General features: G+C 40.9%; 1 protein-coding gene across 3 annotated transcripts in view; it reads right to left on the reverse strand.

Annotated features, from left to right (window-relative positions):
* Positions 1 to 13,386, reverse strand: part of LDLRAD4 (low density lipoprotein receptor class A domain containing 4) — a 242,234-nt gene that overhangs the window by 142,467 nt on the left and 86,381 nt on the right. For all 3 annotated transcript variants that reach the window (XM_040585653.1, XM_040585651.1, XM_040585656.1), the window contains one exon: positions 2,730 to 2,870. In XM_040585653.1, coding sequence (XP_040441587.1) covers positions 2,730 to 2,870 — 141 coding nt within the window. Of the gene's footprint in view, positions 1 to 2,729; positions 2,871 to 13,386 lie in introns of those variants that run through there.

Raw genomic sequence — 13,386 nt, forward strand, 5'->3', positions numbered from 1 at the left:
GTATTCCACATTTTTTCAGGGCTGGAATAAGCCGACACAACCAACTGCCACATCCATAATAATGCTCTTTCCTATAACCAACTGGCACTGATTTATACCATGTAGCAGCCTGTTTAATAGCCAGGACATGACAAACATCACTAATCCTAATTTGGTTTAAATATTGTTTTACGGTTATATTATTTTTCCATCTGGCTTCGATATTTTTCCTCTTTGTTTCACCCATTAGGACCCTGTTTCACTGGGTTTTGGGTTTTTTTATTTAAAATAAATAAACAGCACTTGTCACACAGTCCCTATTGCAATTAAAAAGTACAGTCACTATCAATATCCCCAAATGCAACAAATAATGAATGGCTCTCTGCTACAAGGTAAGCAAAAGGTTAAGCACTTCCAAATGCTCCTAGCAATAAATCAAGTATTTCCTCTACAAACTCCTCATTTGAAATGCTGTTCCAAAACCAGCAAATATAGTTCTTGAGTGACTTAATAAGACTGTTTACCTAATAATTCTTCTTTGCTCACCACTGGGGAGGACTGAAGTAGCAGGACTATTGGACACCGTATTTTAGAAGGAATCAGAGGAAATGAACAAGTATAACAGATTTGAGGAAACATAATTATTGTGAAGGAACTTGAGTTTATTTTTTGGGGTTTTTTTTACCTCCCAGAGGGTAACTGACAGATGGGTAGTAACAGTCTTCATATTTGTAAAAGGCTGATTTGAGAAGGAAGCAAACTATTCCTCTCCAAATCCACTGGAAAGAAAGAGAAATGCTGCCACGTTGACCTGCATGACTTTACAGAGACAGGATCATGAAACGCACAAGTCGAAGTTCCTGTGCAAGCAGGAGGAAACCTGCTGCTGAAGGTTTTTTAGAGACACAGTTTGTTGGGTTTGGTCCAGATAAACGTGACGCTGCTGGAGGTGAGGGGGATGACCAGCCAGCTAACTGGCACCACTCCCTTTCAGGCATGCCTGTCTTCATGTTCGTGACCTGCTGCAATGCCGAAGGGGACAGATGTGACTTAGGGGAAGACCAGGAAATCTGCAGATCCTGGATCAAGCACGTAACAATTTCTACAGTCCAAAAGCCTTTTGAGGAGGCGGCCAGCACATGGTGCCAACACGCTGCTGCGATTACTGCACAGCTGCCCCAGCACAGAGGGGTACTGAAAAACCACCGGTGCCCTGGATATCAGGCCCCAAGTTGAAAGAGGCTTTGGGAAGTCCACCCAGGACCTCCACCTAGGAACTTACAGGGTGCCACCATCACACTGCAGCCACGCAGGGCCACCACCTGCAGTGTTCCAACTGCTTGTCACCAAAGTCCGTCTTTCCATCTGCTACCACATGCTACCACATGGCTCCTTTCGGACAAACAGCTGTGCTGGCCTGGTTTAAGAGAAGAGCTGTACAGTGTTCCCATCAAAAAATTCCTCTATTTGAACTTTAAAGATATGCTTACATGTCTTGCAAACAAATAGTAAGGTATAACTTTTTTACAACTCAAAAGCCAATATTAGCCTAAGTTCATGGGGAAATACATGTCTGGACCCCTCACCAAAGGCTATGTATGGCTAGTCCTGGGGCTTTGGAAAGAGTTCCACTCAAAAAAAAACCCCAAAAACAAAAAACAAACCCAACAAATCAGAAGAAAAATAAAATTAAGTAACATAAAAGCCTATGTAGGCCATTGTTATTTCAAAACCTCTGAAATCACTGCAGACATACCAAAGTACTGCGAAGTACAAGATTTAAAAACTTTTACAGTACATTTAGAAACATGTTAATTTGGACGTGAGAGGGCAGAGGAGGAAAGGCGTATTCACCACCAGATTTCGTCTTCTATTACGAACCCACTCCGTGATTCTATCCTGCTTAGTGGCACATGCGTTCGTTACAAAAATTACAGATACAAACTGTTTAATATAAACCCTATTATTAATAACAACATAACAACACAGATATTCCTAAGCCACAGTCACAACCAGAGGTGAAATAGCATGCTGAGGGATGTCAGTATTGGCAGAGCCAAACCATTTGGAAAGCAGTAAGTAGTATAATGGCACTTCTGTCATACTTGTACACCAGAAGGATTATTGGAAAATTTCTCCCCCATCCAGAAAGCTGAACTGTGGTTTAAAAATAAATTACTGTAGAACATACAAACACAAAAATCAAAGTTTGGTTTCAGTGTACAACACTGAGGGAAAATTACTAAGAGAGCAATTCTGGTGATAAACTCTGGTACTCTGTGAGAAATTCATGCCCCAAAGAATAGCAATTAAGCTGTTTTAAATATATACATACAAAAGCTCAGTGACCTACCAAATGATGTTCATCTCAGCACTAATAAAATATATTTGATTAACAGGAATGATAACTGAAAAGATTACAACTTTCTTAATAGTCTTAATAGCATATAAAGACTGTCACACAGACAAACCATAAAATATTTTTTAGAACCTTGGAGAACAAATTATTTAATCATTTAGATATTTACGCTTCTTTCTCAGAAGCCACACATGATCTGTACAATTACAAACTTAACGTCTGGAGCACAAACTCCCTTCACTGCTGGTTAAGAGAAAAATGGTATTTCTTCATCTCATCCTCCCTAGGTATCACACTGCAGACCAAGTCTCCAAACAGACTGATTTCTGAGCTAAACAGAAGTATTCGACATATATACACACACGGATGCACACAAAGAGCCAGTACTTACAGCTAAAGATGCCTGGAGGTGGATGCTCTGTTACAAGCAGACAGTTCTCTTCATCACTGTTATCCCCACAGTCATTCTGTTGGTTACAAATCAATGAACCAAGATACAAGCATTTACCACTGGCGCAGGTGAATTTGCACTCTGAAAGGCAAAAAGAAACCAAAACAAAAATTTGTGAGGAAACGGATGCTTACTTTCTTCACTGCTAGAATGACTGACATTAAAGGCAGTATTTTTCAAGTAGATGCTATCATGGTGGATGGGTCTTTAGCATTTCAACACCAAAATATTATATGTATTATTTGTAGCACTGCACATACAAATACATACATGACACATTGCAGATCACCATAATCAACCCACTGGTAAACCAGATTTGCCATTTGGGGAAATTCAACTTTGTCTTCTTAATAAACAGACAATTTATTTTTTTTTGTAGTTCATGTTGATTACAGTTCACTTCGAACAAAGACCATATTCTCATACATGTCTGTGTGGCACCTTGCATACTTGGGTCAAGACAGAACTATGAATAAAAATAATAATTGTCCCACATTAAAAAAAAGTCTTGCACAGTATAAAACAGCATCAGGTGTAATGCAACATTATAGTTTGTAACCAGGAACAATCCTGTCCAGACACAGACGATTATTCCTTAACTACCTTTCCAAAGCAAATTTCCCAGTCTCCCAACTAATTAATCAAGCATTCCGTGTCTGTACATTGAACTCCCACAAGCCAGTTTGCTTCACAAAGTCAGTAAACTTCTAAAACCTCTATAAAGTATATGAATGCTATATGCAGACATGCTGTATTTTTCACATTTTGTTCATTACAAAAAAATGAATGGTTTCCCCTAAATATAGTTCCGTCACAAGAATAATTCCTGTGAGACCAAGTATACTTTAATAGTAAGTATTTGAGATATAATCAAGAAACATTCACAGAAATACACATGCAATTATAAAAAGCTTTCTCACTAGGCTTGTTCCAAAGTTAAATAAACTACACATATAGAACAAAAGACATACTAAATCTAGAAAAATTATAATTTAATGATTACACTTCCAGCATGTTGACAAATCCTGGCGATTATCATTCACAAGCAGAGGCAAAGCAGACAGAATTAGAAACACTCACAAGTAGTTATTAAAGTAGTGCCATTCCCTGAACCCTGGACTTCCCTAAGGTTGCAGTTTGGGTTGGCTGATTCTGCTTCAGAGAGATGATTACTGGTCCTTCCCAGCAAAGGGACAGCATTTGTTCATCTTCAACAGTATCAACAAGAGACTTTCCTTTAATCTTAACAGCACTTGGACTTAACTCTGAACTGAGACAACAGGATCTCTTACTCAAAAAAGCCCCTGAAACAGTTACTGAGATGTGATATTTACCCACGTGTATCTGATGTGTAACATAAGCATGGTAATAGCAAAGGAGAGGAAAAATAAAATGGGAAATGGAATGAAATTATTTTCTTAGCAAATTTACTTATAGGTAAAAGTGATTTGTGGACTTCACTCTGAACACTTTTCATCAAGAGTATTAATACCACCAAGAATCTGCTGCTGCAAAAATATATGTATCCACATGCATAACATATAAAATGCTGCTTAGGAATACAAATAAAAGCTGTAAAATGCTGCGCAAGAAAAAAAAAAATATTTCCTGTGGAAAAAATCTATCTTTCTATTTCATTTGGTCAAACTGCACTTAAAAATCAGTAAGTGTTTGCCTAAAAAATGTCCTCAAGATTTAAGCTTTTTCAGTCCAATCCTGCAGTACTCTATTCCAATTGTACAATAAAATACTGTACAAACAAAATATTTTTCTCCGTTCCTTTATCACCCTGTCCTTCTCTGCTACAACAAAGAACTGAAGAGACATTTAAGGCCTTAAGTTTTCTGTTTTGAGTATAGAGCATAAAAAAAATTATAACCAAACAGAGTAAGCCTTTGAAACCCAAGGAACTAAGAAGGTCATTAACAGTTACTTTTGGAAAGGAGACTAAACAAATCGGCCTCAATATTAACAATCTGACAAAGCAACACTTTAATACTAATTTCTGCAACTTCATGAAGTAAGAAACTAGAACAAGAAAAGAACAAAGCTGCCTTAGAAGATTAGAAAAGTCGCCTTGAAAGGGTTCAAACTTCCCAGGTTCCTTAAATAAGGAATATAACAGGGTGAAATTAAAGTGGTAAAGGACATACTGCTTCTATTTGAAAGACAAATATCAAACGCTATATTGCTTGAAGTTAGAACATTTGACGTGTTACTTTGGCCACACTATTTAATTCTTTCCTGTGTCTTTGTGTTGAGTGTTAATGTAAAGCTTTCCACGCTTCCTCCATGGCTGATAAATGCTCGGGCAAGATGACACCTCAAAAGCAATTACAGCTAAGAACTCTGGGTTTCTGTTTGCCACTAGATTATACAGTCTTCAGACAAAAGACCAAACAAAGTATTACATCTTTAGTAGCTCTATTAAAGTGTTAAAGTTCTGGTTTTTAACTAACATTACCGTAAGAGGATTAACAAGAGGAAGGATTTGTGCTTTAAGAGTGGGGTGTTTTTTGTCCTAGATAGCAGACCACATCAAAATTGTCTTCCCATTGTTCAGAGACTTGGCTGGGCATCGGTCTGCTTGTGGGAGGTGGTGAGTGACTGCCTTTAAATGACTTGAGTTTTTTTCCTCTTTCCTTCACTTAGTAAAAGTGTAATTTTGCTGTTACTCTTCCTGTTCTCTCCCCTGTCCTGTGGGGTGGGAGGGGGTGGTGAGTGAGCGGCCATGCAAGTGCTTAGCTGCTGGCCAGGATCAACCCACAACATGTGCATGTGCAAAAGCAACTTGTAAATCTAACAAAATTTTATGTCTAATGGAGGACACAAAAGTTTACAACTTAGCCTGCATAATCACATTCTGTGGAAATCTGAAGGAAATACTCAAAGGAAAAAATGTATTGTGGGACAAATTAGATCATTCAATGAAAATACAGATACATCTGAACACAGAACCTATTTAGCATCAGGTATTTGTTACTTGTAAATGAAAATTCAGTACCTTAAAGTAGTTTGCATAGTAAATGCATTTAAACAGAGTGTGCTTTTAAGCAAACCAGAAGAGAACCCTTCCTTGTAAAGCAAGGTAGATCAAAGTCAGGCTGATGGAGAGAGTAGAAAGGAAATATTAACAGTATCATCAAACTGAAAGTTGGTAAATAAACCTGCTGAGGTCTGTACCAGAATACTAGGAGTGGCCTCAAAACACTCCAACAGGGAAATCCAGACCACTCCAGACTAGACCAATGTGCCTAATGACACACCAGAGAGCCTTTTTCAGTACAAAGTCTTGTACTTGGCCTGTCTAGACAAGAAGAGGGGGAAAGCTCCTGTTCTGAAAACAAGCCAGCACGATCCTTTTCATGAATAATGTTTCAAAGCTAGGCAGTTTTCCTTTTCATTTTCAAGTGGCAATTAGTGAAACATCAGTAGGTTGGTCAGCAAGGCTCTGACTAGAGCTAAACCTGAAGCAAGATGACAGCTGGAGGTTGAAAAAAACCCAGCCCTTCTTATAATTACATCTTAATATGTTTGCAATTATATCTGCAGCATAATTTTAAAATTTATCTTGACAATATACTGATTCTTCAACATAAAGTTTTCATAAACATGATTCCATGTTGAAAAAAAGGAGGAATACTAAGAACACTAATATGAACATTTCCTATTTTTATAAACTGCATGCAAATAGTATAAATAAGTATATTGTTCATATGTTCAAGGTAAGATGCTTGCAGTGTAAACTCTCTACATACAAATACCCATTAATATATGACTGCATTTTAAATAGTTAATTGAAGGTTATGTTTCAGCTGCAACAGCAAAAGATGGATTTGCTTCATGATACAAAAAATTCCTCTGTTTGGAGTTTTTTATTGTGAAATGCAGGATATGCTGTCCTGGGTAGGCTTATTTTACACTTTCTGTGCCTACCCAACAAGTTAATTTTGTCCCTGCATTCAACTTAATTCTTTTAGACGTCATTTACACTTGATTTCATCCATATGAACAGCATTCCCATTGTTTTGTCATCCCACTTACTGTAGGGCATTTTTAATTATAGCTAAGTGCTGTTTGGTTTTGTAATGCAAGTCCAACCACAGGCCAAGGAAACAAAAAGCAACAGTGTCATATTGAAAAAATATGGTGGTTTAGGCCGCTGTTATGATGCATGTCACAGCTACTTATTTAACGGGTCTGAGATGATTATCTGCCCCAGGGGTGGAATTCTATTCCATCCATTCAAATAATAAAAAAAAGCTATATATGCAGCCAGTGATCTCAAACTGTTGTGGCTAAACTGTAGTAACACAGTCCAAATGCACAAAATGAAATCCTAAATCACTTAACTAGAGTGTAAAGAAAGGCACTCTCCCAAAATCCAGCCTACTGGTTGCAGCCCCGGCAGCACAGCCAGCAGAGGGTGATCAAATACCCTGCTGGCATTATCTCTGTACACCGTGAAAATCTCTTTGCCTCCAGGTGGATCTAGATCTCTAGAATAAAGGCCTGATTTCTAATTTCTCACACAAAGGCTTCCTTACTTCTTCATACTCCTGTTCATAGGGCAACATGTAACAGCCTGAAAGAAACTTATGTTTAGAGAGCAGTCACCTGTTATATGGGTAGTAAGAGGCAAAAGTAGTAAATTGGGGAGGGTGGGAGGAAGCGCACTGCACTAGAGATTAAAGAAATATAAACCACAAATACCAGAGTCAGTACAAAAAACCCTGTTCAACCTCTGATAAACATCTGTCTATTATTTTTAATATTGTAGATTGTAGCTTTATAATGGGAAGTAAATCATAAATAGGAGGCAGTGTATACAAGGAACATGTTTATTTGGGAAAAAGCTTGGTTAATAAGGAAGATGGCAGGCTGCCACAGGATCTAATAAACCTCCATTGGTGCAGGGAAGGGAGGGATAAATAGGCCTTTACAAAACAAAATACACTTCACAAAAAGAATGCCAAGCAGAATACCAGCAAAAATGAAAGCGGATCAGCTTATGCAGAGTAAGAAGCAGAGCTGTAAGCCACGGTCAAAGGCCTGCCTCACTGCCCACTGCCTCGCACAGGACAGGGGACCCCGCTGTCAGTCAGGCAACATGGAGACTGAGAGAGCTCCTCTGCCCAGGGGGGATTACAGCCTTAAAACTGGGCTGACTGAAAGAAGATTGTCACTGGTTCAAAACCAGTCTCATCTGCTGAGCTGCTACCTTCTTGCAGTCCTCCATGCTCTCTTGCTTATCCAGCAATTATCTTTTCATCTTCTTCTTAAGGCAAAGCCTGAAGCTATGCCCTTTAACTAGTTACTATTTATGCCAGCAGCTGAAGGAAGCAAACACAATATTCTTACAGGTAGTGAAATCCACTGTTCAGTTCACCAGTTCAGGGCATTAGGACATTTCACTAAGCTTACTTTAATTAATAGCCTGACCAAAATTACATTAGACGTCATGAGGACAACTGAAAGAACTCCTTTATTTTGAGATTTGTCAGTGAGGTCAGGTTTTGTCTGTGATCTTTCTTCCCCTTGTATACCTGTCTCCAGTGCAAAAAGAAACAGAAATGTCTCTTCCTGGAGTCCATAGGGGCATTATAAAAAGAGTTTTCATCAACACAGGAAATTTTTTCCTGTCTTCACCAAGTTCAGGAGACTGGCTATGGCTCAGCCACCGTCCTGCCCATACAGCGAGCCTCCGCAGCCTCGCAGCAGGGCCCAGCAGCTCCCCTGAGCAGGTCTCTCCAAGAAAGAGGAGAGGACAGTTCCCACCACAGCACTCATATCAAATGGAGAAGCCTCTCCAAGGTGATCTCAAAGACCATCACAGACTCACTCAGATGGCCGGTTTTGCCACCACAGGGAAAGACCAATACAGGAAAGCTTCTTTTATTGCTACCTTCATGAAATCTATCTATCATCTTACCGTAAAACCGCAAGGCAGTATCAGGGTACAGGTTTGCATTTTCTGCCCTTCCACCCACTTATTTTTCCTGACCTAGCAATGATCTGCCCGTTTAAGCCCACATAGCACTGAAATGCCAGAACTTCTCAACAAAACTTGAGAATTGTGTCCCCTGCTCCGCACTCGTGTAAAGCCTCCTTTACAACCCTGCCATAGCAGCCTGACACCTTCTCCAGCCACAAAGCTTCTGCAGAAACGTCCTTCCAGCATCACGTGCCCAGCGCTTCCCCCCTCAGGGACCTGTGTCAGTGCCAACAACTCAACCGAGTCACAATCTTGACTCCAGCCCATGAGTCACTTGGGTCAGATCCCACAGAAAGGAGGACACAGAGCGCCATGACAGATGCGTACAGCCGCCAAGGTGGTGGACAGGGAACACCTTCACTCCAGCTCCTGAGAAGGAACAGCCTCTAAGGGACAGGTTTCCATGAGCCATGAGAAGGCCGTGCATTTCTCCCAGTTCAATGCAGTGGCGAAGCAGGGTCCACTATGGCACGCCAAGCTCCCCTGTGGGCTCACGTCCCAGGCCATCACCTCACCCCAGGCAGGTGCGCGCTGCCCGGGGTTGGGGCTGCCCTGGGGCCCCCCAGTGCCCTGCTGCTGGCTGGGATGGTGAGATGGGCCCTGGGGCCCCCCAATGCCCGGCTGCTGGCTGGGATGGTGAGATGGGCCCTGGGGCCCCCCAGTGCCCTGCTGCTGGCTGGGATGGTGAGATGGGCTCTGGGGCCCCCCAGTGCCCTGCTGCTGGCTGGGATGGTGAGATGGGCTCTGGGGCCCCCCAGTGCCCTGCTGCTGGCTGGGATGGTGAGATGGGCCATGGCTGCCAGGCCCTGCCCTGACAGACCTTGGGGGAGCCCCCACCGCCCCCTGACTTCTATATATACTAGCAGAGATTTTCCTAATCAAGTATGGGGAAGGCGCACTGGTGACTCAGATAATGACACTCTCGTTTTCAGTTGTGAAATTACATGAGGAGATGATTAAAAATACATTAAATATGTACCTTATAATTTTTGTCAAGCACAATGTCATTATCATGGGCAAGTGCAGATGAGAAGTAAAGGGTATGTGCAAATGAGATTTTCTAAATGTCTAGTTCTTCTTAATGATAATTCAAAGAATTCCTGAATTATGATAAATATTTCAAAATTATCTTAGTTGGTTTTCATATTAAGGAATCTTTAAAAATCACAGTGTCACCAGGTTCGTAGTGCTGCATACATAGAGGAATACAAAATCAAAAAAAATGTTACTATAGCAGCTTCTTGTTTTTTCTTTGGAATATTGTTTGCATAGCAAATGGCTCAAGATAAGACCATTTTATCAGGTAACACCACAACCTTTGAATCCAGAGAAATACAAAGTAAACCATGTCACTTCACAGACACATTGGTAAGTTTTGACTGCAGTCCTAAAAACGGGCCCAGATGAGGACACAACAGTTACTGCAGCTCCTGAGGACTATCTGGGGACTGGGGGAAATGTGATGATTGGTGGGGAAAATACGTTCTCTGTTATTAAATTAGGTCAAATTACTTAATACTGTGACCCCTGTTAAGGCAGGAAGTGTTTTCAGTTAGCTCTCCTAGGAGGTACTGAAATACAGAATAAATATCATTCCTGTCTGCAATCTCGTAATGTTACTGAAGCAAGGAGGGGTCCGAGAATATACCTGAGACCTTGACTCTCCACACAAGATACAACACAGGCAAGAATGTACCATGATTCAAGTGGCTGTTCAGAAGACGTCAACCTAATACTGATGACACTTATTTTATTTTTACACGTCTTCCTATGCATACTGTCCAGAAAGAGAAATGGATGTATTTACTATGTTCAAGATACAAGACAGTGATGGAGCTTCCACCGTAACATGGCTTCCAGATTTTCATGGACAAGAGAGTTCCCCTTTCATTTCTCAATGGCATCTGAATTGTGCAATGCACAATAATGTGAGTAATGACAAGGGTTTTTTTATAATCTGTAACACATGTTCTCCAATCCACATCTGCAGAGATTTGCATGTTCCTGTATTCAGGAATCCTGTATCACTGTTAGTTTATGTACTTTAAAAGTGATTTCACTTTGTCTGATTACCTAAGAAGTGTCTAATTCAGATGACTGTGCCCCAGTTTCACGTAACAAAAAATATAAACAAAAATAATACACACAGTACAGCCAAACAGATTGCTCTCAATGGCTTGCATTGTATGGCATATACAATGTTTTTTACAAACTAATACTCTATTGTATCAATTGTTATTTAATTCCTCAGTCCTTATTCAGCTCCTTCCAAAAAATGAGTCACCCATTTTATTCACCTTAGTACCTTTCCCAGAAAGCTGGGCGTTTATGGCTAAACCTTCTTAAAAAATAAACGAAGGAATGTTTTTCCTATTAGAAATTTCCTCTTTTCTACCCCTTGCCTTCTCCTTCAGTCACTTTCCATTAACACTTCCTCCCATTTATGCATTGTGTTACAAATGTATACAGACTCTCACCTATATGCATTTCCATATAGCAAAGCTGGTAGTCGTTTGGATTGCCTAATATTTTCTACTATAAATGTCTTGGAGAATCCCTCCTATGTTCACTGAATGCAGTGGGTCTGTGTGATGCTGAGGGGGAAGAACACCCCTGGGCTACAGAAGTGCCTTTGCTTTGTCCCAGGAGTCTCTTCTGCTTTTATGGAAATAAAAACTGTTTTTAAAAAAAATGCAGTTATCTCTCCATTGTCTGCATCAGGACAGTGTCTGGAAAAGCTCTGGCAGTGCATCAAAATAACTCAAAGGCGCAGACACTGTGAGGCTCCAGCAATACCACCACTAACTAGAACAACAGTCCAAACCATACTGGGACAGCAGGGGAAGAGGCAGATTAACTGTGGTGGAGAAAGGAGGTAAGCTCTGTTCCCCCACACTTTCACACAAGATTTCCATTTCACTTCCAGGTGTCTGTGCTGCCAAGCACAGCCATTACAACTATCAGATGCTCTTTTGTCCATGAGTGCTCCCAACTTTCAGTACACAGGACAGCCAGCCAAGAGGGAAGAAATGTGAATGCACAGCAAAGAGTAATGTCAGTATTTATGGGTTGAGAGTACCTCATTTAGCAATCTAAGCAGCATAGTTTCAATAAAGATTCTTTCACACTACAATTATGCAATTTTGTTTAAGCATAAGCAACATATTTGACCATATAGCAGCTATTTAACCAAGATTATTTCATAATTTCCACGGCCGAAGTGCTTACAAAGTAGACTATGCAGAAAACACTGATACAGGCACCCTGAAAAATCCCTACCATATAAATTTTTTTTGTTGTTGAAATGGTATCATTTAAAAAACAACAGTGCATTTAGGGCAGTGCATTTCTGCTTGTGAACATGAACATACAGTTCACATTACACTGGATGGTGCTGAGTCTATCCACGCACCATGCAGTATCTTGGGAAACTTTAGAGTTTACAGGAAACCAAAGCAAATAGCTTTCTTCCTTCCCCAAACTACATTCAACTCTGCAGATAGGCTGTGTGTTTAAGTGAAGTACCTAACAGGCACAAGCCTGACATGATGCAAAACCTGTATATGAACAGTGCCTCTAGAGCAGAACTAGAGTTCACAATCTCAGGCCATGACTATGCTGCATATGAGAACCAAGGTAAATGAGCTGGAGTGCTGCGTCTCCATAACCAAACGCTTTGGGCTGGCACTGCTGCACAATGCAGGGGGCACAGCCTTCCTCCACCATTGGCTGCAGTTCCCATCCACATGCGACCACTTCTCTGAAAGGAGACAGAGAAACTAAGGAAGTTTCCAATAGGTCTGTTTGAATCAGCCAGTCCCCCTGAACCCAGCACCACCCCACTAAGCAGCAGGGTGGTGAGGAGGGGAGAGACTGGAGCTGGACACCAAGGGCAGAAGGATGATGCCAGGGTGCCCAGGTGTGATGGTAAGGTCTTGTCTTCACAACTGACATCTGTACAATGGGCTTTCGTGGAGCTGCACAGCCTGGCACCCTGCTGGCACAGCTGGCTTTGAGAAGTTAACCATCTCTGCCTCTTCCTAAAAACAGTTTTGCAAAAAGATCACCACCTAGTTCACACCAAAGGCCTGCTGCCCATTGTACCAGCACACCTGAGGGAACGCCAGCCTGTCATGCACATGTAACTGTGTGACCTAGGCTTGGGGGATCATTGACATATGAAGCTGACTTTGCTGACAAAATATGCATTATGTTTGAAAGCCAAATAGAATTTGATCTCCAAACCACACCCCAAAATCCTGACACATTATTTCAAGCCTACAGCTCTTCTGGACATTATTTCTGTCTGTGGTTTATCTTAATATGCTGGACTGCAAAGTACCATGGCTGACATGCAGATCAGCTGTGCCAGCCTTGAGACAGCAATGTCTGTCAGAGAGGCAGGGTAGGCAGTTGACAGCGATAACCATTTCAGCCATCTAATTTTAATCTGCCACTGCATATCAATCAGAAGCCCTACAGAGTTTTTTGGGTGGAGACAAGAGATGGGCTAGAACAAATCTCCAGTTACAGCTCAAGTTATCAGTGTATCAATGACAAGTTAAAGCATGTTAAAAATTATACAAGTGATGTGCTGAACAC

The sequence above is a fragment of the Falco naumanni genome, chromosome 3 (genome assembly GCF_017639655.2).
Source record: "Falco naumanni isolate bFalNau1 chromosome 3, bFalNau1.pat, whole genome shotgun sequence".
NCBI lineage: Eukaryota > Metazoa > Chordata > Aves > Falconiformes > Falconidae > Falco > Falco naumanni.